Source organism: Mustelus asterias, chromosome 4 (genome assembly GCF_964213995.1).
Source record: "Mustelus asterias chromosome 4, sMusAst1.hap1.1, whole genome shotgun sequence".
In the NCBI taxonomy this organism is placed as follows: domain Eukaryota; kingdom Metazoa; phylum Chordata; class Chondrichthyes; order Carcharhiniformes; family Triakidae; genus Mustelus; species Mustelus asterias.
Window position 1 is genome coordinate 28,473,676 of NC_135804.1, and position 25,931 is coordinate 28,499,606.

General features: G+C 40.1%; 1 protein-coding gene and 1 non-coding gene across 5 annotated transcripts in view; one reads left to right on the top strand and one right to left on the bottom strand.

Annotated features, from left to right (window-relative positions):
* The window catches only part of zfpm1 (zinc finger protein, FOG family member 1), a 202,959-nt gene that overhangs the window by 32,937 nt on the left and 144,091 nt on the right, over positions 1 to 25,931 (bottom strand). For all 4 annotated transcript variants that reach the window (XM_078210738.1, XM_078210739.1, XM_078210737.1 and 1 more), the window contains exon 4: positions 19,824 to 19,960. In XM_078210738.1, the coding sequence (XP_078066864.1) occupies positions 19,824 to 19,960 (137 nt within the window). The remainder of the gene's footprint in view (positions 1 to 19,823; positions 19,961 to 25,931) is intronic.
* On the top strand, positions 16,874 to 17,072 carry LOC144493201 (U2 spliceosomal RNA). The gene has a single exon (XR_013497685.1). It is a non-coding gene; the product is annotated as a U2 spliceosomal RNA (small nuclear RNA).

Here is a 25,931-nt window from a genome sequence, read left to right on the forward strand (position 1 = left end):
GAAACCCATGCAGACATGAGGAGAATGTGCAAACTCCACACAGACAGTGACCCGAGCCGGGAATCGAACCCAGGTCCCTGGAGCTGTGAAGCAGCAGTGCTAACCACTGTGCTACCGTGCCACCCAATGATAAAGGCTATTACCCTCGCAGTTGTACAATATCAGCACTTCAAAGTATTCCTGCCCACAGCGCTTTCAGTGTAAATTTTGTAAGCCAATACCCGATGGCAGCCTGGATCCAAATTCTCCTGGATCTTAATGGTTCCTATCAAAGCGCAGCCAAACATGGTCCTCTTGGACCACAATGGGCCTAATGTTTGGATCGGTGGCACACCAGAGGAAAGCAATACATTGATGCTTACAGGCTATGTTTGGATTCTAATTTCAAAATATATGACTATGTCTCTATATTTATCCCAGGCAAAGCAGCAAATTAAGAAACAGATCAAAGTTTGATGCTTTAACAGTATCACAGTAGTTATAAAAGGAAATGCAGCCCATGCTATTGAATTTGATCTGTCGAAAGGCGACTCCCAATTTATGTTCAGTTAAATGTTAAAAGAAGTCAATTATTCCTTCCATTAAACCACAAAGAGTTTACATAAAAATATATTAATGCAAATCATCTTTCTGATGATTTGTTTTCATCCGATAAATGGTTACAAGGAAAGTGCAGGGAAAATAGACCATGTGGATAGTTTGTTCATGCAGGGACACAAGGGGCTGAATTGCCTCCTATGCTATAAAAGGATCAAACCAATTCCCCTTGACAGTCACTGGCATTACCATCAATGAATTCCTCACCATCAACATCTTGGGGATCACTATCAATCAGAAACTTAAGTGGATCAGCTGCATAGTTTCTGTGGCTATAAGAGTAGGTCAGAGGCTGGGCATTTAGCAGCAAGTGATTCACCACTCTCTCCGCCACCCCCTCAATGTCACACTGGCTTTGGAACGTATCACCATTTTGGTCAAAATCCTGGAAAGCTCTAATGTCACCGGGTGACAATACCAACATCAACAGACTGCAGCATTACACCAACACCCTCTCAAGGGCAATTAGGGATGGACAATAAATGCTGACCATACCAGCTGTCCACATTTGATAAACAAACAAAAATTCTACGATTCTAAGGTGCGGTATACCGAGCAGTGCGCATAAGCAGAATTTGGTTAGCTATGAAATGCATCAACGTTAATACTTTGCAAACCTAGTTATTTTCTAGTCTCTTCTATCTGCTTCTGAAATTACTCAATGCTTGACAATGATGCTGACATCTGCAATCCTGAAATCTTTCACATCCTTTTCCTATGAATGTTAATGATTGCGAAAATTTTAATCTGGGATGATCCCTGAGCTGTTGCTGAGCTTTTGATATGAAATCTAATTATTCAGCCTCAAACCAAGAGCTACAGTCATCTCCGAGAACTCATCAGTGCAGTAGCCAGAGTTCAAAGCCAGATGCAATATCCAACATTCACGGCGCAAGTGAAATATTTTACCAAACATAATGTTGTTTGTCAACTAAATGCAATTCTATTTAAAAAATCAAATTATAACAGATGCTCAAGCGAACCTTCCACTATTTTTACAAGAAACCTTAGCTAAGAAAGTCAATAATTGGTTTGCAACCCACTTTTTTTGAACCATTCTTAATTGTTCACCCCTTTGGGAGTCACTAGAATGGGTGAAAGGGTTGGGGGGGGGGGGTGGGGGGGGGGTGGTGTCCATTGTCTGATGCAGCAGCCACTGGCATGCAGTAGAATCTAATAGTTGCCCGAGATTTTTGGTGGATTTTTCGGCCTGACTATATTGAGTTATGCACATCTTGCATCTCAACTGCCTGCTGATGGCTTTCCAGAGGCCCACTGCAGCCAGATTTCTAATTGGAAGAAACCACAATTTAGATGCTCCAAAGCTAATTACACAACATTATCTACATATGCATCCTAATGAATTAGTTACCAAACATTAGTCTATCATTAAACAAAATAATAAATGGTAATCCCAACTTTGGACGTGGGCTTCCTTGATTTTTGATTGCAGTTCAAATTTCACTCGCAAAGTTCCTACCAACCCATTTTCAATTGTTTTCTAATTTAACTTCTTCCATAGTGCAACGGGCATGACAATCCCAAGTTATACCCGGAAGCCAAAATGAAGCACTGAGCTAAAAATATCTCATAGCAACCAGGCGATGCTTTTTAAAAAAAAGTATTAATGCAAGTATACTGGAAGTATACTTGCATGTATACTAAAATAAAAATAGAAAGCGCTGAAAATTCTCAGCAAGTCTGGTAGCCTCTGTGGAGAAAGAAGCAGAATTAATGGGCAGAATTTTACCACCATAGTTTCTGGTGAAAGGGCAGGACTATTTTCAGGTTCAGAACTCAACCACCACATTAGAGGGATTCTGGTTATTCTTTGCCAGCTCCAGTTCCCTGAACAATTAGGAAAGAGAGCTTCGGGTGGGACAGTCATTCACTCAGGAGGAGCATTTCTGATTAGAGACCAAAGCACGCTTTGGGAAACCTCGCCAGCACTTGGATTTTTCAGGCTGCAGCACGCAAAGGAATGGAGAGGACACCACCGCCACCACACCCCCACCCTTTCCTGGAGGTCTCGCTAATGGTCTACACGGAGGCGAGTTCTCCGAAGGAAGGGAAGAGGTGGAGGTGATAGTGGTAGTGGAGGAGGAAGTCAGCAGCAGGAGTGAATTCTCTCCAACATGGACATAATACAATAAGAGGATGAAGGATCTGAAGAGGGGGAGACAGGTAACACTTTCAGGTATCAAGCCCTAATCTCTGACTTGCTTAGCATTTTCTTGCACATCACACCTTGGGTTAACACACCTTCTAGCACCACTGATTCCCCTCCGTGCAGGCACCTCACACCCCATACTCACCCTATTGCCCTCTTGCACACATGCCTAACAAGCACCCTTCACAATTGGTGTCCTTCCTTCCACTGTACAAGAGCAAACACCAGCATTCACACCTGTTCGCTTTCTCTCCCTGCAGGCGAGGAGCACACACAATTTAGCAAAAAGCAGGGATGTGGCATGTGGGGGAAGGCAGAGGGAAGGGTAGGCCTTCAGTGATGGACACTTATTGGCCAATGGCAGTTCATGCCCACCTGGTCCATTGGGAAGGCATTGTTCTCCAAAGATCTCGATGTCAGCAGTGACCTGCCGTGAGAGCTGGGTTTTTTTTGAGGCACTGATGCTCAGACATGTTAACAGAGCTGGTCCCCTGCCTGTCGACCCTGTTTTGGGCATCTGATCTCCTTCCAACCGAATTTTAGTGTCTATCCCTTGCCATGCGTGGGGCATGCAGTGGAGGAGAAGTCAGACAGTGCGATTGTTGGTGCTGTTGCTAGGGCAATTGGCAGTGCTAGGCCCCCTGCCCTTTACCTGTGGAACTGGTGGATGTTCGCGCTACAAAAGCTGCTCCCATGCTGCTCTGAAGGCAGGGAAGAGTACCTGAAGGTAGGTAGGGGGTTCAACAGGTGTAGTGCCTGCCAATCAGTTGGCAATCAACTTTCAAGCACTCTCTGACAGAGTGCTGTGAATGGCAAGATCTCACCTGGCCATACCTGCAGCTCTTCTTCCCAGCCTCTCGGTTTCACTGAGGAATTTCTTCCCATTGTGCATTTGCCTCCTCCAACCTGCCATGCTGCACGGTGGGAAGAGGAAAACCAGGTGCAATAATCACTCCTAATCACTAAACACCTCAACTTTCTTCCTGCTTCAGTCATTTGGGTGGGTGGGGTCAACTTCACAACCAATCGGCCCTTGGGAAAGATGGAAAGTGATGGGAACACATCAGATGCTGGTCCAATGCCATATTCTGCAACTTTCTCAGCTGTGACCCTGAATTTGCCTCCTCCAGCCTGGGAAAATTCTACCCACCGAAGGTTGGAGGCCCTTCTTTTTGGGGAAAGGGACTTGCAGAGTTGGGAAGAGGAGTGTAAGGGGAGTACTGAGAAATGAAAATGTTCCCCACAAAAGGTCTGTACAATGAAATTCATTGGAATATTTTATAACAAAAGACAGCACCTATCACACACAGCTGGAGGAGGAATACAAGAATGGGGAGTCCATTTTATTAGGGGTACCATGAATATCAATTGTATGGCAGTATGCAGAAGCAAATTAACTTTGTTATATAAGGCAAGAGGGAAAACATTGCTCATCATACGCTGATCGGAACGTACTCAATGAGGTCCTTCAAACCTATCAGCTCTTTTGGGGATGATAGTGAATCATGCAACTCTTGGGGCGGGACGGTGGCACAGTGGTTACCGCTGTTGCCTCACAGCGCCAGGGACCCGGGTTCAATGCCAGCCTCGGGTCAGTGTGTGGAGTTCTCCCAGTGTCTGAGTGGGTTTCCTTCCACAGTGTGGGTTAGATTGATTGGCCACGCTAAAATTGCCCCTTAGTTTCAGGAGGACTAGCAGGGTAAATACATGGGGTTATGGGGATAGGGCCTGGGTGGGATTATTGTCGGTGCAGGCTCGATGGGCCAAATGTCCTCCTTCTGCACTGAAAGGATTCTATGATTCTAACTCTTGTTAAAAGGCATCTTTGACTTTGGAGAATGATTTGCAATCCTGAATCCCTTTTTAAAAATTATAGCATACAGCTATGTAAAAATTAAAAGTGTTTATCATAAAGAGCAACATATTCATTAAAAATCTAAGTTTATATTTTTGAACGTGATTGTACAAGAACCGAGTATAATGGTCATGGCAGGGTGTCAAAAACCTTGCTGACTGCTGAAATACGTTACCAACAATTGTCCAAAATAACACCAATTTCAAGATAAACAGTCATGACTTGGAAAGCTCCAAAATTTACATCAACCAGCAAAAGTGACTGCTCAAGAAACTACACTATGAAAAATTACGAGCGTATGCTGATTTGAAATGCATCTTTTAATTCTGACACAAAATTTGGAACTTCTGGTACATTTAACAGCATCAGTTCTTCAGTCCAATTATTCTCAACGTTCAAAACATGGCTCTGGTATCCTGGCTCACAAAGGATTCCATATTTTTAAAGAGTTGAAGGAAAACTATGACAAGAACATAGTGCTGGTAATATTAACCAGACCGTCTCAAATACATATCATACACAAACATGTTCCACACCACATCTTTATCATCTGCTTATCACTAATTTATCAGGTTTCTCCTGATGCACTAGAGCCTCAGATACTTAAGACTTGCTGAGCTGCTTAATTTATCACACTTTGTAGTTCTGGAAAGCATCCATCAAACAGTCGAGTTTCTTTAGAAGGAAAAGAAATTTTTAAGAGTTTTTTTTTTAGGAAACTTCACAGATAACACGAAAAGAACATTTAACTGCAATGTAATATCAGAACGTCATGATACGGAGCAACTTGCATAATCAAGCGACGCAAACAGGAAAACAGGTTCCCAAACGTACAATGTGATGATTGGAGAACTTTTAACGACTAAACATGAAAAAAAATCTCTAAAACTGTTGAAGCAACACATTTGGCATGAAAATGAAATGTACGTAAGGAGAAGAAAATACAAAACTGCTATTAACTATTCCATTCCAGAACCAGAAGATAATAAGTCATAGCTACCAAATTAACCAAAAGATGTCTTCTTTTGAGCAGCAAGTAACATATTACTTGCGTTACTAGGGAAAGTCAGTTGGGTTCTGAATGGGGCATATATTTAGAAAATAAACCCCGTCAAGGCAAGGTATCTCTTTCTTTTTTACTGCATCATCACGAAAAACTAAATACTCAATGGACCTCAAGGTGGAAGCAATTATCTTTTTAAAAAAAATTTTGTTCATAGGATGTGAGCATTGCTGGCTAGCTCAGCATTTTTTGCCCATCCCTAATTGCCCTTGAACTGAATGGCTTGCTGGGCTAGTTTCAGAGGGCAGTTAAGAGCCAATCACATTGCGGTGGCTGTGGAGTCACATCCAGGTTATGGTGGCAGATTTCCTTCCCTGAAGGACATTAATTAGCTAAATGGATTTTTACACCAATGCTAATCGTTTCATTGTCACTATTACTGAGACTGGGACAAAAATAGAAAATGCTAGAGAAACTCAGCAGGTCATCCCGACTCGAAACGTTGGCTCTGTTCTCTCTCCACAGATACTGACTGACCTGCTGAGTTTATCCAGCATTTTCTGTTTTTGTTTCAGATTCCAGCGTCCGCAGTATTTTGCCTTTATGTTACTGAGACTGGCTTTATTTTCCAGATTTATTAATTGAATTTTAAATTCCACTAGTTGCCATGGTGGGATTTGCATCTTGTCCCCAGAACATGAGTTTGGGCCTCTGAATTAAAAGTCCAGTGATATTACCACTGCTGCACCACCTCCCCTCTCACCCCCTCTATCAACAAAAGGGAAGAAAAATCTCTCATCATCTGTGTATTTCTTACATAAGTGAGTCAGGGGATGCTCGACTGTGACTCTTAGCCCTTTATATTCTGTTCTCCCTTTCCCACACATTCCTTTCCAAATTTTTAATCTTCTTTTAATGACTTAATTATTCCGGATTTGGTTTTATCCAAGTTATTTTAAGGCATAGCCTTTGTGCTTAGTTTATACCTCCTTGTTAGCTCAGACACATGAGCAGAAAAGTGGACTTAAAGATGAAGCTGAAAGCACCCCCAATAACCCAGTTAGGTTATCCACTACGCAAGTGAACCCTGCAGTTCTGGAAGTTTCAACATTCAATTCCAAGTGTATGCGGTGTTGACTGATAGCAAATGAGTGGCGTGATGTAACTGGCATTAGTGCTCCAGGATAATGCACAGAATTCCCACTTCCAGTCATCACTGAGCCATCTTCCAGGAATATCCGTGAAGGAACCGTTAGTCCTATTTCGGGTTAGATGAATCTCGACATTGTAAATTTTCTCTTAATTAGGAATTTGCAGCCCCGCCAATACTGTGACAATTCTAATTTGGCCTCTTTCCTGGGAAGGCAGAAAGAGGATAAGACGTGAAATACATAAAGTGGTCTGGAATTTGGAAAGGAAATGATTCATTGCTGTTATGTCAATTGCTTGTAGCCTGCACGCCCACATCAAGACAAAACACCTCGACTCTTTTGGGAAATAATAATTTAGGACCAAGCAAGTTGTATCATCTAACAAAGGCAGTAGATGTTATGCCTGTTCAGGTAATGGAAATAATTAATATCTATCACCAAGATGTCATGTACCTATATTTACAGTCTACAGACTCTGTAATTGTCTTGTCAGGAACAAGATTCTTGCAGTTTTGCTTTGTTATAAAGTTACAAATGTTTATCAGTATTTTGAAAAGCCAACATAGTGCCTTTTATATTCTGTTTTTGGTTGATACTTCTGATTAATTGTGGACGCAGCTTCTTATCTTCCTTTTGGATTCATTCAATAACAAAAGAGAGAGGCTTAAAAACTAGCAATATGCCCCGTGTATTAGTTTCCTTGTCTACTGGCCCAGTAGACCCATGTACTGGCCAACAGCAAGACTTGGTATTGTGTGCCTTTTTCTCATTTGTCAGGATGTGGGTAACACAGGAAAGGCTGCAGAGTTACTGCTCATCTCTAGTTTCCCTAAGATAATAGTGGGACTTCTCCTCGAATGATTCCAGTCCTTACTCTAGTCGTGCTCAATAGCAAATTCCTGAATAGTAAACTGGTGATACTGAAAACAACACTGGTCCAAGTTGGGATGGTGTGTGATTTGAAGGCTATTGTGTTCCCATAATATTGCTGCCTTTGTCCTTCTTGTTAATAAACAGCATGGGGAGGGAGCTGCTGTTGCATGGTGAGTTGCTGCAGTAAATCCTTTAGATTATGCATTACAGTGCACCAGTGAAAGATGGGATGGGTACCAAGTCCGGTGGCAGGAGCACTGATCAAGTGAAATGCTGCCAAAGCTTCTGGAGTGTGATTATGGCTGCACTCAACCAAGCAAGCATTCCAACACACTCCTGCACTAAACATCATAGATATGGAGAAGTTCCAGAAGTCATAAATTTCTCAATCTTTGGCCAGCTCTTGTAGCCACTGTGTCAATATCTGGTTCAATTCAATGCAGCTTCTGGTCAATTCAACACTGTCTGTGAAGATGTTGATAATGGAGGATTGGGCCATAGTGAGTATCTTTGAACACCAAAGAGAGATGGCTGTGCTCTCTCTTATTTGAGATGGTCATTACTGAGCAAACTGTCACTTGTCAGCCCAAGACTGGACATTTTACAGATCCCCTGTAGGCTGGGAGGAGAAAGGCATGGAATGGAACACTGGAACTGTCAGAAAATATCCCCATTTCTGACCTCATCCCCCTGACTGCCACGGATTTCAGTTTTGCTTGGGCTTTTTCACTAGTATTTTATCAAATGTCACCTTGATGTTAAAGGCAGCAATTCTCACTTTCCATTGGCATTCTGCTCTTCAGCCCATTTCTGGGTCAATGCCGTTGCTGTGATTTAAATGCAATTCAAATTGATCAGTGAGCAGATTATTGGTGAGAAGCTGTCACCTGATAACAATATTTTGACTCCTTCCATCACTTCACTGATTGGCAGGAAGCTGATAAGTTAGTCATTAACTAGGTTAGATATATCCACACAAAATCTTGACTTAATTGACTCATGTTCCGCCATAAGGAGGATCTCTATTCTTGAAAGTGGTGAGTAATCAAGGATTGGGTTTTCCTGTTCCAGTCATGAAGCCGATGTACGGCACATTTCTGGGTCATAAGCTAAGATAAGTGTGCCAGGACATTGGACCTGATCTTCCTGCATGAGGACAATTAAGCTGCCTTTTCTGGGAACATCATCCAGTTGGTGATGGCAGGTGACCAGAGGATGCAGGATTGTCAATCAGAGCCAAGTGAAGGATGGCTGGCAGAGCCACTGTGATACTGTGTCGCTGAGGTGGATGGAGACGCAGAGGATGACACAAAATGGGAGGTGTCACACTGCTGATGAAACCGCGGCCAATCCCTTATACGCAGCCCTTATAGGTGGATCCGTCTATAGGCGACAAGCAAACACTTACAAAGCATCTGCCTGCAGATATGCTCAGGATTGGAAATGTTGTCCTTAAAAGTGACCGCTGCACACGAATCACATGGTGCTCTGACCTTCTGCTCTGCTCACGTTTCCTGAGAGTTGCCGATCCACAGGCTCAGTGAGGTACCATGCGATGCCAGCAAATTTCCATTCCCTTCCAAAAATGTCCATTGATTGTCTCCCCTTACCATAATTGGCTTCTCACTCTGTTAGGTAGGTTGCCGTTACTGTTCTGAAGTCATTAAAAGAGTGAGGAGGTGGGAACACATCGGAGAGCTAAGCCAACACTTTTGGTTTTCCACTTCCATGATCTTGAATAAAGCCGCCTCCAGAGTACATGGTAAATCCTCTCTTCCCCCCCACAAACATTCGATCCTATATTCTTTCTTTCGATCGATTCATTTTATCACATTCTGTTCTTTAAAAAAAAACCTCAACTAATTTCAGTCTGAATTATATTATGCCTTTGTTTTATTTTCTACTAATTTTGGGGACAACAGGAGTGCATGGCAGCATCTGTACCATTTTTAGTGCATCGGTAACAAGGTTTACGGTTCACACTGCAGCCTTCCATTACACTTCAGTTCACAGGGAAATTATGCTATGTGTATGAAAATGTTTTTTCCCTTTCATAAGAGAAAAATACCTGGAATGAAGTTAGATCATGAGACACAAACGTGATGGCCTTCTACCAGTGAATCGTCTACTGACCACATTGATGTAGTACATGCTAATATGGTCACTTTAGCAGAAGATGTCTGGCACCTGTTTACCTTGACACCAACAAGAAATCAATGTCTTCAGGAGAAATGGGCAAGAGCAAAATTGGTAGGGAAAGACAAAGATCTATAGCTCCCAGATCCACTGCTGCCTTTGGGGCAAATGTTTTTCTTGGTGCTAGAGTGATGATCAACATAGTATGGCAATCCACCTGAAGAGAAATGAATTCACTATAATATACTCTCAAATTTAAGAAAACATTATTTATCTAATTTATAATGATAGCAATCAAACTTTAAAAAGGATTAATTGACAAAAAGATTAACTGATGTGCAGCAGTTTCTACCAAATTTAATCCCACATTTCCCCAAATACAAAAGCTCATAAAATAGCATTTTTTAAAAATATACAATGTTGGAACAGAACTAAACTAAACTAAGAACTAAACAGTCATGTTTGCAGTTCATTCTAAATGTGTGGCAATGCAATTTCTCTGGGCATGTGGGACAAGAAAAGTCCATAAAATCATTTCACTGTATTAATTACGCTGGTAAAGAAATAGAAGTCTCACAACACCAGGTTAAAGTCCAACAGGTTTATTTGGTAGCAAAAGCCACTAGCTTTTGGAACGCTGCTCCTTCGTCAGGCAAGTGGGAGTTCTGTTCACAGAACTCGGTATTGTGAGACTTCTTACTGTGTTTACGCCAGTCCAACGCCGGCATCTCCACATCAAAGGAATAGAAAACAGGTAACGATGCTTAAATATTATATGTTTAATGAAACGTTCAATGAATGTCAAAATGTGCAACCAAGAGAGTTTAAGAAAGCCCTAAAGATTCCAGTTTGGCCTTGGTTGATTTGAAACTTGCCAACTGCGATCCCAATTATAATCAGAATATCAAAAATAGGTCAATTAAGACTCAACTGCAAAAACAATTCAGCATTACATTTTACTCCACTGATTTTCTTAGGATATAAGTACTATTAAAACTATTTGAGGAATACTCAATTAGAGAACCCTCTCTTTGAAACATGACACGTCCTTCAATCGAATGGGGATTTCAGCACGAAGCATTTAACAAGCTGTTTTAGTGAATCCAACCTTACTTTCAATTATTGAAGGCTGCATGTTTTACTCAGCTGTTTGAATTAGTTAAAATAGAATACATTTTATTCTTTTGCTTCGTTAGAGGGTCAGTGAGGTCACTGATGACCTTTAAAATATTTTTGCAAAAGCGAAATGTTTCAGTTATTTTAAAATCCTACAGACCAATGTATCAAAGCCTGTTTTGTTCCTAAGCAGCTCATTTTTTTCCTGTGGCTACACAGGCCTATTGACTCTTGCCCTTGACCCAACGATTTTGCAGTGATAGTTTGGAAACTTTCAAGTAGCTGATAAGGGTTTGTATAGATTAACAGGACCTGTTATGACTGAGAGTAACTCAGACCTAGCAGGAAAGATGGCTTGAAAGAATATTTTAGCACTGCAGGATTAAACGGAGGCTGAAACCGTCTTGTAGCTGTGACTGGCTCCAACAATTGTGTCGGAACAACAATCCATTGAAAAGCTACTTCCACATGATAGACTACAGGGTGTCAATGGACAGAAAAGCCAGTTTTGACTTCCAAAGTTGATCATTTAACAATTTAAAATTAAATAATTTTCCAAAACAGCAACTTTATAAACCATATTTTAACACCTTATGTGGGAGTATAGTACAAACAGGCACCATGGGTTCAGAACAGGTTACAGCAAGAAAGAGAATGAAAGAATCTGCGTTTATATAGCATATTTCATGGCTTTATGATGCACCAACACTCTTTATGAAGTTCTTCTCGAGCTGTTGTGATTCCAGATCAGAAACACTTTGATGACGTGTTCATTCTGAATCTTATATACTGCTAGAGCTTGAAGCTGATTTTTTGATCAAAAAGGGTTAACTTTCTCTTCGAATATCAGTCCTGCGCCAGAAATGTATTTTAAAACAAAATAGAAGTTGAAAAGATTTGTGCATCTTTATTAATCAACCGATTGATGAGCTTTAATTCAGCTACATCCTCACTGGACTGAAAATACTGCTGCTCATTACATAAAACAAAGATAAGCACACCACCGGAACTCGACAAATATGTAGATAGAAGTTAAAATCTTGGAAATGAATGTGTATCAGCCAGGAATCAATCATTTTCGACTTGGTGTACCAACAGCCTCCCAGAAGCATGGCGCCTGAGGGAGATAAAGCTCAGACTAGAGAGATAAGGGTTAATCTGTATTTAATTCGAGATGATGATGAACAGGACATTTAATGAACTCAGAAATATAGATTTTTTTAATGTAATCATGTTATGTTCTCATATACCAGACAACTGTGGTTGCGTTAATTACCAGCTTAACAATTTTCTCTTATCAGAAACACTCATTTGACCAGAATTTATATTAAAATACTTCCAAATCATACCAGGGGAAAAACAGTTTGATGTTTTTCATACTCACTGAACATTATCATACAAGCCAACTGTTTATAGTTTTAACTAAGTGTTAAATTCTTTCCTGCCTTTCTATATTGTCTGAAGTGTGGCAGCAATTTAATTTTTGCCTATGTCAATTTGATGAAATCCCAAGTAGTAAAATATTTAGCAGGTGGAATTATCTACATGAAAGATGCAATGTAATGCTTGCACCAAGAACAAACCATCACAGCTGTAAATATAAAATATTAAAACTGGGTTACACGCAATGGGTTAATTGCTGGTCGAACTCGAGTTTAATTCCAGATCAGAGAAGATTAAATTTCCACTGGCCCTTTACGAGTAGCGGGCCACAGGACATCTCAGCAGAGAGGTGATGTGTGAGGTACTTTAAATAAGATTGAGGGATGAGATGCATTTTTGTAACACTGACCTGCATGGGTAGGAAAGCAATATTCTATACTTACTCATGCTATCTCTGACAGGAATTCTGCCAACGTTGGCTATCCAAAATTGAAAATGTCCATTTCCTTACTATTAGCATAGTTTATCTTCATGAAGTCATTTTTTCCCCTCAGAGCTTGAATGCTAAGCATCACCTGCAATTTCTCATGTTAGGTCATTACATGTGGGCAGATGTGTACAGAAATGTAACTTATTCTAATGGTGATTATGATTATGGAATACATGCTAATGGGAGCTGGCTTGTCTTGCCTACTAAAGGGATTTTCATTGCAATTTGTTTCATAGAAATCATAGAAATCATAGTTTTTCAGTCCATTTGGGGAAAGTGGTATGGTTCCCACTCTTCCAGCATTTTCACACCTGCAAACAGAAACATGCATTCCCCTGACTACAGGTGAGATGTGTCATGGCCAGTCTTCTCTGACAGCTAGCATCAGGAGCCTAAATGAAGTGGATTTGGGAATCTCAATCCAGTTCCTCACGTACAGCACTGATCGCAATCTCAAGGAAATCACAATATATTTGGTGTGCGAAAAACAATGTCACATTACTAAGTAGTCTCAGCTGAGGCACATGGCTGAGAAAGTACTGGGACCTTCAGTCAACATTTGGGGATGCTATCCTGATCTGGGGGTGCCTGATGGCAGCACTGCATATTTAAAATTAGAAGGGCTTCATCCCCCCCATCTTAAACACCCCTCATTTTGACGAGCACCAAAAAAGCTAGTATTTGGAAGCATTACAGAGTTTATAAATGTTATGCCAGTACTACAAGTTAAAATAAAATATATTGGAAAGAATAAAATATATTATGTTAGGAGATATTATTTTACAACTGTTCAATACTAAAATAGTCATTAATAAAGGATCTCCATTTCTGTAAATTCATTCCAAGTACTTCTTTCCCTAACTGGATTCTCTGTTAATTAGAGTATAGATTTACCAAAATATCTCAAAAGAGATATTAAAATCAGTTGCATTTGTCATGTTGCGTCTGCTATCTACCTTGTGATTATCAAAACAATGGCCAATGGTCTTCTTTCTCAATGGTTAAATGTCCAACTCTCTGCCTGGTTTTCTTTACTTCTCCATAATTACAATCTTGTCAAAAATCTAACATTCAGATTTCATCAAAGCACATTCTCCTCATCAGACATCTTTACTCATTTATCTATTAGTGTCCCAAGTAAGCTTATATTAACATTGCAATGAAGTTACTGTGAAAATCCCCCAGTTGCCACACTCCGGCACCTGTTCGGGTACACGGAGGGAGAATTTAGCATGGCCAACCACCTAACCAGCACGTCTTTCGGACTGTGGGAGGACCTGGAGGAAACCCACGCAGACATGGGGAGAACATGCAGACTCCGCACAGACAGTGACCCAAGCCGGGAATCGAACCCAGGTCGCTGGCCCTGTGAGGTAGCAATGCTAACTACTGTGCTGCCCCTATCTGCATTTGCAGAGATACCGCTTTCACTACAGATCCGCACTCATCCCATACTCCTAAAAAATAACATCCAAAACGCACAATAAAGTTTGCAAAAAGACAAAACCTCGCCACAGATTTGGCTCCTACAGTTTCACCCCCTCCACCCACAAACGGCATCTTGCAACTCACCAGACACCTGAGCAACATGGAGTCAGTCTTTGAATGATTATTTTCCAAGGCCTCTCCTGCCCCTCACCCTCTCAAAATACTTCACGGCTGCGAAACAACCATCCCATGTCTGGAGGCCAAATGCAAATAAGTTCCAAATAGTCACAGCTCCCAAGAATGGGGAAATGACTGTTTTATTTTAAGAGCTCCATTCAGGGAAGCTAGGAGATCACAGGCCAGTCGAATTGGTGCCCCTCTTATATAAAAAAGTATTAAACTTATTACTTGGATTACCGCAATTTCATTGATCTAATTTTATTTTGACTTCAGTTTTGTAGGCTTTCATTTGATGTTTATAATTCGGAAAGCATAAAGACAGGATGACAGATCAAGAGCAATGTGACATTGATGTAAACTTAATTCCCGATTACTGGAGACGTAGTGGGAAGTGTGGGAGGGTGGTCTGGGGAAGGGAAGATGACTAGACATATAAAAAAAAAGTGGATTGTTGCTGCTAATTGCTAAAGTTTCTGCCAACATGGGATGATCTATTCCTGCATGGAATCAGACATATAGAATGAAGGCCACGTAGCTAATAGTTTATAAAATAAACTCAAGGAAGTATTACATGCTGCGTGATTAACTGCTTTTTTTTTCAGGGGCGGGGAAGGGTTATTCACTCGGATTATTCATCAGGAATTCAAAGAAAGTGCACCGTGAATGATCCTTATTGGCACAGCACAGCAACAATTTAGCAAGACGTTTTCAACTCGGTTGAGCTTGCCGAGAAAGAAAGCCAGAAATAAATTAAAACTTACTCCAAAATAATTTCCTTGACAATAGGATCAATGGAAAACACCTTATAAATGCCTAAACTTTGTGGTCAGTTAATATTGGAACTGGAAATGTTGAGTACATTTCCAAGACAAGTTGGAAGATAAGTGACCGAACCATACCTCAAGGATGACACAAACTTTAGGTCTGGAATGTAACTTCCATAAAAATGGCAAGAAAAGCGATGATTTGTTTTATATTTAGAGAAAAAGAAAAGCCAGAGATTTAGTAAAGCCACTGAAAAGGGGATCAGATGAGGGCATGACAACTAACTGCACACAGGCTGCAAAAATGCAAAATAAGTTTCTCTTGTCTCAGCTTTTAAGCAAGAAAGAAGTCAATTTATCTGATTTGGAAAGAATGAGTGTACGGCAGAGGTAAGTTGTGATATTATTCTCATTGCTAGCAGCACGGTAACTGCCCAGCTGTGTGCACAAGGGTTGATGACTAATATGAATCATTTTTCTTTGAAAAGGTGAGTAAAATAGTAATGAGAGGAATGTCTGTGGCCATTAATTATATGGACTTCCATAAGGCATTTGATAAAGTACCTCATAAGACTCGGCTAAACTTGAAGCTCATGGAATTGAAGGCACATTTAGTTAGAAATAGGTTAAGCAACAGGAGACAGAGAATAGGTATAATGGGCAGGTAGTCTGGGATTGGCAGATCCCGCAAGAATCTGTCTTGCAGTCTCAATTATTCACCGTATTTCATGGGATAGAAACCACATATCCAAGTTTGTTGATGACACAAAGGTAGGTGGCATTGTATGCAGTGTAAATTGAAGGATAAAATTAAGACAACAAATTGATAAATTAAGTAAATGGACAAAAAGTATGAAAAATAGAATTCAATGTAGGCAAATGGGAGCTCATCCAGTTTAGATTTAGAAACGGATACAACAGGGTACTTTCTACATGATTGAAAGCTAGAAACAATGGAGGTCCAAAGCTACATGGGAATCTGGGTACATAGAGTATTAAACTGTTCTCAGCAGGCACAGAAAATAATCAATAGGGCTAATGGAATGATGGCCTTTAGAGAGCGAGAAGAGGGGATGAATCCTATACTCCAGATATACATAAAGACTGATTAAACCACATCTGGAATCCTGGGAGCAGTTCTGGGCAACATACCTTAGGAAGGGTAAATTGGTATTAGCAGGAGAGCAATGTAGATTTATCAGAATGATGTTCAGACTCCAAAGATTAAACTGAGGTTGTATTCTCTGGAATTTAGAAGATTATGGGGTGATTTAATCGAAGGTTTCAAGATATTAAAGGACACAGGTAGGTAGATAAAGAGAAACTATTTCTGGTGTGGAGCGGAGTTTGAGGAGCATAGACTAAACATTAAAGTCAGATCTTTGAGACTGAAATTAGGAAACACTAAGGGAGTTCATAACACTCTTTTGCAAATGACAATTGATGCTAGATGAATTGTTCATTTTAAATGAGATTTTTGGATATTTTAAATTAAAAGTACAAAAGATTTGGGGCGAAGATGGGTTATATAAAGTTGGGTCGCAGGTCAACCATGATCTCACTGAATGATAGCACAGGTCTGAGGCAGGGAATGGCTTCCTGTTCTCAGTGCTTAAATCTCAGGGTCTGATTAAGGTGAGTCTGAAGAACTTAGGGTAGAAATGACAGAAACTCTTCCAGAGATCACTGAATACCAGAGAAGACAAAGTTTGAAATAAAGTAGATGTGATGCTTCTCGGCCTTTTGGCTAAGATCAAGTGTAGTATCGACATGCTGTGCTTGGTTGAAGTCATTAGGTTACATTTTAGCTTCATTTGAAGCAATTTTTAAAAGCGGCATCTCAGCCTTTTGGCTAAGATGCAAATGAGATCGAGCCTTGGAGGAGGAGCTATGCCTACTCCAATCAGCTTGGATCATGTAGATCAAGCCCAAGACAGGAGGTGAGAGCCCTGTCTTGTCAGCTTGGATCGGGAATGTCTCAACTTGTTGAGACTCTGAATTGGACTTGATTTGATTGAATTGGAATAAAAATACAAAAAAGAATAAAGTAGAAGTGATGCAGTAAGCCGCATATCACGGAGTTTGATATCCGTCGAGGGTAAACTCATGAAAACCCTGCCTGTGTGAAACCAGCGTGAAGCTACTGAATAATTTAGTAAGGTGAACAATAACTGTTGTTGAAATGATTATGAGAGCATCTGGATAGAAATAAATCCAAACAGTTAATTCCAGATGGGTTTTTGGAAAGGTAATTTTATCAATCTAATTTGTTGGGTTTATTTGATGATGTGACAAATGAGCTTAATGCATCTGAAGGACCCAGCAATTAAATAAATAGCTCCTACACTACAAAAAAAAAATCAACTGACTTGAATGCATTAAGGTCAATACTAAGCCAAAATCATCACATAGTGCTGTCCTTTACATATCATTGGTGGAATCACACTTAGAATACTGCATACAGTACAAAAAGGATATTGCAGTTATTGCAATGATACAGATGAGAACAACAAGGATGACGGAGTGATAGGAGAACTGGATTCTGAGAAGCGATCACAAATTGTACAATTTTAATATAAAAGGTTGGGAGAAAGAAAGCAAGAATGCCATTTTTAGGATGGGGATAGATAATGAGCTGCAGGACCAGAGGACATGACCTGTGCTTGAAGGATAGTAAATTCAGAAGTAATGTGCAGAAGCATTACTTGAGCAAGTGAGCAGTAAAACCACGGAGCAGGCTCCAAGAGATGGTGGAAGAACTTAGTTTTGATTCATTCAAGGAAAAATTAGATGCTTTCGTTCGGAAAGCATGTTGAGATACAAATACAAGTAATTTGAGACATGATGAATGTTGCATATAACATGCTTGGGAACCACAGGTGACTTCAGTTCCCCACGATTTTCATCTGTAGGGGCTTCTTTCGGCAATTGTGGTAATTAATAGTGTTCAAATTAATTTTGTGTGCACTGTATTTTTGTAGCGAATTTTTTACTTCCTAACATTTATTCAATTGTGGTAAGTAAGCAAGTGCATTTATTTTACTAACTACAGCATATCATCTCCCAGACAGTGCATTCCAGATCTTGAACATTCACTGTGTGAAAAAGCTTTTCTTCATGTTACCTTTGCTTCTTTTGCCAATTTCTTTAAATCTATGGTCTCTCTTTCGGAGTGTGGGCTGGAGGCAGGTTCAATTGAGCCATTAAAGAGGGAACTGAATTGTTATCTGAAAAGGAAGTGTGGTGAGAGGCACTAGGTAAATTGATCCTACAAAAAGCCAGTGCAGACATGATGGGCTGAATGTGTTATAACAATCGCTTTCTGTGCTATAACAATGCTGTGATTTTATGATCACGTGCTTATCTGCACAGATTTTCTTATTTAACTAATGTTGCGTGGATCCAAAATGTCTTTACTTAACTGAGGCCACTGAGGATTATACGAGTGATGTGTTTGTTTAAAAAAAGGAAGAAAGAAATTAATTGATGAACAAACTGCATTGTAGAATCACCAGTTTTATAGGACAAACTAAAGCTGAATAGTGCATTTGTGCTTTTGGGGGGGTCACAGAATCTTTAAAAAGTTAAGGTTGGCCTTTTTAGGACTTTTAAATGTATTTCCAACTCAATTAAAATTGGTTTCAGCACTTCTCACATCCATCCTTAATTAGCATATGCAATAGATCTTATTCATCGACAGATTGAGAAAATCTATGCCTTCCTGCTCAATGTACAATGCAGCAATAATCACTTTTAAGTGATTTAGCAGCTCCCCGCCGGTCAGAAAATCAAGTCCCTGTTCTTGAAATCTGGATTGTAATCAACGTTTTGACTACCATCACATTAGACTTTTGAGAGATTGCAATGTTATAATAGTTCAAGTGAAGCAATGTATTGTTCCATTCTGGCATAGAAGTATATTTCAGTTTACAGTGCATTTGACATGTCGAATCAACGTTTGAATATGATTTATATAAAAACTTGCCAAGAAAAATAAATTCATGATATACCAGTACAACTGCAACGCACGAGGCCAGTGAAAAGGTCAAAGCACTTTGAGTCAAAGGGGCTGTTCAAAATTCAGTCATGGCAAAAAAGAAACTACACTGTGACGAGCACTGCAATTTTATTCTTTGAACGGAAGTTCTCCTCTATACTGTTACAACGGTTCAACCACAGAAAAACACTCCTTCCACCACCCGCATGTTATTTCCTACACCCCTCGACTGGAAACCGAATACCAAATTGCGAGCAACTACACGCAGTGCATCAGACAATAGGAACTAGGTTGAAAACTAAAATCGACTGAAAATTAATTCAACTGGAAATAAAAAAAGTGTAAAGTAATCCAACTAAAGTATAATGGAAACACTAGTATTTTGAGCTACTTCCTCTGATGTGCATGGCACCAACAATTAATTTATTGACCGTTGTATTCTCAGATGTTCATTGGTTAGTTGCCAGTACAAAGCAAATGGCAGCCGCTTCATAGTTGGAGATAATGAGTCAAACTCAACGAGAACAATGGAGTATAAAGCAATTTCTTTATGAAACATAATTGACAATGCTTATTCTATGCCGGCAAAGCTCAGGCTTTCAGAATTAATTTCTTGCCAGATAAATGTTTTTTTTATATAATGATATGAACTATGGTACACAAAAAAAATTACATCCTACCGAGTTATCACTTTCCAGGGTTCTTTTGTTACTGCTGTTTATCGAACCTTCATATGGACCCCAGGATAATCCTTTTGTCAGGCTTTGACATGCACGCACTTGCATTTCAGTGTCCAGGTGATGTAGCTCCAGTGACTCTGATTAAATGAAATTTGAATAGAATAATTTAAATATGAGATATTTCTTCGACTGCCCTTTATCATGCAATATAACATCCGCCTAAAACAAAACAAAGATGTGTTCCCTTTAAAGCAACTTGGAATGCAAGGAAAGTCAGGATGGGGAGATCAGATTCTCTGGGAAAGTATTCCACTCTTCCTTATCCTAAAATAAAAATAGCCTGGACCAAAACAGCATTTTCAAACTGCCTTATGGAGATCCAGCATTTTGCCAGCTTCTATTTTGATAATGCAAATTATTGGGTTGAGCCACATGAACCCTGGTACACATCCACACACTTCAGTGGACCAGCACCTTGAACCAACTTGAGAGCCAATAGGCCCCATAAAATAACACTACCAGCTGTCCCCACACCCCCGCGTAACACTTTTTTTTTCATGAGAATTAAGGATTTACCAAAAGATTAAGGGGGACAGGAACCCCCTTTGGGGGTGTTGCCTTGTCCAATACAGAAATCAACAATCTGGAAAAGAATGCTCGCCTGGAAGTGAACTTTTCGAGATAACAAATCTAAAGAAGTCAATCAGTAACACATTGCTTATTTCAGGATAATGTCCATCTCCTGTAAAAGGTTGTCCAATTTTATATCACTTTGATGGATATAGAGACAGGTCTCTGCTCGGTTTTAAAATGGCTATTTGCAATGACCACAAATGTGAGCATGGTAAGTCTTCAACAATAACAATGAATTCTCAAGTAAAGGCGCACAGCAGGTGAGAGGTGAAAAGTATAACACAATGGAACTTTCATTTATGGGATTTTTTTTAAAGTGCTGGTCATACCATTTGGTTCGATTCGTGAATATGGCTTTGATTAATTTCATAAATGGCCAAGTTCCCTTCAATTTAACTTATACCAAATTAATCTAAAAAGGTTTTTAAACTGTACTCCCATTACAGATTCACTTTCACATCATCCTCCAAACAAAGGATTGTGGTAACGAGAAAAACAATTTCCTTGAGTCATCACACACACATCCATATTACAGCTGACCAACTGTACTCAGAACAGGTTAGGTAAAAAAACTGCTGAGTTAAATACTTATCAATAACTGAAGCCATGATGCACCAAGGATCAAATGCAATTGATGAGGTTGCTCACAATTTTTGTACGCTGATTAATTGAAAAGGCCAGTCCTTTCCATTATCTACTCGAAGTAGTCATACATTTTGTTCCCGAGAAGAACAGCATAATAAGGGACTCTTCAATTTAAAACAAAAATTACATCCTTGGCAAACACACCAGATCACTCCTAACCATTTCCACCTCTGTTCTTCCAGCATTAAAACAACATTAAAATTCACTAGCCTGCACCAGAGTGGAATTACACAATGTAGTGCCCTCACCAAGGCAGAACGAAAATGGTTCCTTTGGGGAGATAGGAGTGGCCTTACATTTTTCCCTTCACTCGGCATTAGAATTGTAACCTTGCAATTCCATAGAATTCATATTTCAATTTCACAGAAATCAAATTGAGGTACATAGCTTCAAAGATAATTACTATAAGTTTGAACAAGTTGAAGACACGATGCAAAAGATTTAGAACGGATTTCATGTTTTTAACAGATCTGACAAAGTATTGCTCTATTTAAACACAAAGGTATAATCATTAAAGGTAAAGTCGCCATAGTCTCAGGTGGTGATTTTAACTATCAACTAAGCCATGGCTTCATATAATGCACCATTCAGGGAATGTAAAGGAAATAGCAGATGAATATGACAGACATACCATCTGGAAATATGTATCGCATATCGCTAAAGAAATTATTTTCCTCATGAAACAACCTGGCTTCTGCACCCAAAGTTTGTTCCACCTTGGAGTCAGGCCTTAGTAAAGGATCACCACACCTCAGGCGAGGGGCAAGGTTGAGAAGGTGAGCCTTCATGAATAACCTCAGCCGGCACGCAAACTAAACCCGTGCTGTTGGCATCGCTCTGCATCATGAACCAGCTGTCCAGCCAACTGAGCTAACCTATAATCATTACAAGTACAATACTTTACTAAGGCTTGATTCCAAGGTGGAGCAAACTTTGGGTGCAGCAGCCAGATTGTTTCATGAGGAAAATAATTTCTTCAGCTATATACAATACATATTTCCAGATGGCATGTCTGTAATATTCATCTGCTATTTCCTTTACACTCCCTATATGGTGCATTATATGAAGCCATGCCTTAGTTGATAGTGTTCTTGTCTTTGAGGCACAAGGTTCCAAGTTCAAGTCTCACTTCAGGGCATCAGCACAAAAATCTATGCTGGCACTCCAGTGCAGTAGAGGGAGTGCTGCACTGCTGCCTTGCAGATGAGATGTCAAACTGAGGGCCCTGAACCACTGCTTGGGTTGAAGCAAAAGATCCAATGGCATTATTTCGAAGAAGAACAGAGGAATGAAAACAAATAGCCACCAAGCTATGGACTTGCACTGAATCGGGAATCATTATTCATCGCTAACCTGGTGCTTCAAAAATAAAACTCTCTCTATTTTTAAAAGTATCTGCAAAGTCTCACTATTCCCTGTTGCACTTTAGCAATGCCAAGTGCAAGTCTTGTTAAAACCAAAATAAGAAACAGGTGAGCTACTTGTAGATAGGCCTTTGGCTTTGCCAACATATTTCTTTCCTTCATATTGGCATAAATACTCTTTTCGACCAAAAAGGTGCTGCCTCCAAATTCTTCCCTGAACTTAAATGAGAGAACACACAGCTTTTGAACAAATATGCTGATCGGATTGTGCAACACCACAATAAAAGAAACCATTCATCAACAGGGCTTAAGTCAACGATGTGCAAAATGCAAGAACCCAACCACCATCACATGAACTCAAATCAATGCGAAAGGACAAAAAGTCGACCAAAAGAATTGTCAGCAGCTATTTATTTTCAGATAGATGGCCCAGTAGTAAATTTAGGTCGTTCTCTCCAAACTGCCTCACTCGTTACATGAATCATCCTTGCCCTGTGCTCCACTCCTGAGTGTAGAACTTGGCCTTGCCTCTGTTCCAATCCTCTGTCAATAGCACTGTGGGAAAACGGTCAGCAGTCTATTTAGCCAGACACAATTTGCAAACTCACCACAATGAAAGGAAGGCTAAGGAAACCTACGTCATGCCATTAGTTACAGGGAATAAATATTCCATTCCAGAAATTGCTTGTTGCATTATAATTACTTCACCACAGCACAAACCTAGAGTGTTTAATTTTAATCTTAAGTGTTGAAAAACCAAACATTACAGACTTCCATCAGTATGGATATGCACATTTAGGGATGATGTTTTAAGATTTTGCAGCATATACTTTATTACACAGAGGATAAGAAAGTTTGAATAAGGTTAACTCTTTCTAACTAGTTCCACAGAACAACATACCCTTTAACTGCCAGTAGCTACACTATCTCTTCCCCTGTGCTGCACCCAGTCCTGTCCTTAGTTCATCACTCATTCCAGGTCAGGATACCATGGTGCAGAGATAAGACTGTTTGTTCGACATGCTCCATGTCAAAATACTAATCTATCTTCCATATATCAAACCCCACCAGAGCAAAATGCTCTGCAAAAGATAAACAAACCTTCCCAGCCAACAGCAAACTGCTCAGCAGCTACTGCAATGACACGTTAACCACTTTCCCCAACCTAATTGTCAAAATATTTTATGGCTCCTGACGTGCCTTTGTTCCAAGTAATCAAACAGGATAACAGTGAACAACAGATGAAGTCCTCCAATTGAATCTTAAAAAATGTTTTCACTGCAGTGGATAGAAGAGTGACATCAACATTTTGAAATTATCAAACAGTCTGTCTTCATATTATACTGTAACCTTACCAAAGTTCCTTCAATGGACAGTCTACACTTGTAGCAAACAAGTTAGCAAGATTTGGTAATGACTCAGCAAAACAATCTCTGTCAGAATGTATAGTTTCAGCTTGACAGTGAAGAAATCGACAAATTAGCTAATCCACCCTTTGATGATGACCGAATGATCAGCATCATATCTCGAAGCGCTTCCCTTCTCAAAATCTTTCCAAATAGTTAATAGATACCAAGCTATAAAACCTCAACATTTTTAGATAAAATGCAAGATTGTACAAACTAAACACACAGTTCTTAGTTTCATAATTTATACTGGAAAGGGACAGTTTTAGTGAACAATGGCTTCTGCAGCAAGTAGCGTAACACACTTTCAAAATGTTTAACTATCATCTTTACCAACTTTGAACCTTCAATGACTGACCAGCTCAGTTTTTCTCTAAAAATACAAAACACCACCAAAAATACACCTACATATTCAACTGTTTTACGAGGGGAGGGACAGTGTTACAATTATGTCATGATAACCATTAAATGATAACAGGGAAAACAGTTAAGATGCCAGTTTCTAAAAGGAAAAATAAGACTAATGACACAAACATAAAATCTTAACTTTATGAAGCAGGTTTGGTGAAAATCCAATGTTAAAAAGAGAACATTTCAGATTAAGATCATAAAGTAATCTGGCCTCCGTATTATCTTAACTCTTCCAATGCAGGCTGTAAGCTTACATTAATGACTTTAACGGTACAGTTTCCTGTTCTCACCCCAAATTGGAAATCTCCTTCAATTCTGATTCCAATTGCCACCCTTCTCACACCTTCACACAGTCCATCTCCAACTCTTCCCTTTCTTGACTTTGGTCCCCATTTCTGGGGATATGCCATTAACAAACATTTATTATAACCCCTCTAACTCCCGTAGGTATCTTCACGCACCATACCTTATAAGAATTTCACTTAATTCCCCCAGTTTCTCCATCTCTGTTGTGCCTATTCTGATGTTGCTACCTTCCATACCAGTGCCTGACATGTCCTCATTTTTCCTAAACTGACGATTACAACCTCCCGCCCCACCACCATGGTTGACAGGGGCCCCCAACCATATCTGATCAAATTCTCCCACTTCTGCTTCCACCCTCCCACCCAGAACCATGATGAGGTTCCCCTTGTCCTTCCTTTCCACCCCTCCCCCTGTTCCCCCCCCCGAGCTTCCTTAATCAACCTCCACCATTTCTGTCATAACCAAATGCATTTAGCCCTCTCCCTCCCCTCTCAGCATTCCAAAGGGACCATTCCTTCCACAACATCCTGATTCACTCCTCTAATCACCCCAAGAATCTAGCCCCTTCCCGTGAAACATTTCCATGCAAGGGCAGGAGATGTAATGCCCACCCTTTTACCTCCTCTTTCCTGACAAAGCCCAAAACACTCTTTCCTGGTGAAGCAGTGATTTACGTGTATACTTCTTTGAATGCCCAGAAAGCAGTTGCCACTCTTGTGATGACATTGCAGCAGATTGGTTGACCACTTTTCAGAACGCCTCTGTTCAGTCCACAAGCATGGCCCTGAGCAAAGTGCCCTATTTCAATTCTCCACCTTTCCTGTGCTGCCATTTCTGTCCTCTGCATATCGCTATATATAGCTATATGCAGAGGACAGGGCCATGTTCTTTGCAGACAGAAAGAACATGTACACACATTGCACCTGTGCTAAACAAAAAAATAAGTGACAGCCATTCACTGAATCATTCTTCAGGGCAATATCTTGCGCAATCAGGGTCAAGTTGCCTGGTTTAAATTTCAAACCATGCTTGGCAGTAAACTGTCACCACCAATTTTGCATTCTCATGACAACACTTCTACCAGAGTCCACTTGCCAACCCAAGGGAGACGACGGCCTAGTAATATAATCGCTAGATTATTAATCCAGAACCTCAGCTAATGTTCTGGGGACCCGGGTTCGAATCCTGTCACAGCAGATGGTGGAATTTGAATTCAATAAAAAATATCTGGAATTAAGAATCTGCTGATGGCTATGAAGCCGTTGTCAATTGTCAGAAAAACTCATCTGGTTCGCTAATGTCCTTTAGGGAAGGAAATCTGCCATCCTTACCTGATCTGGCCT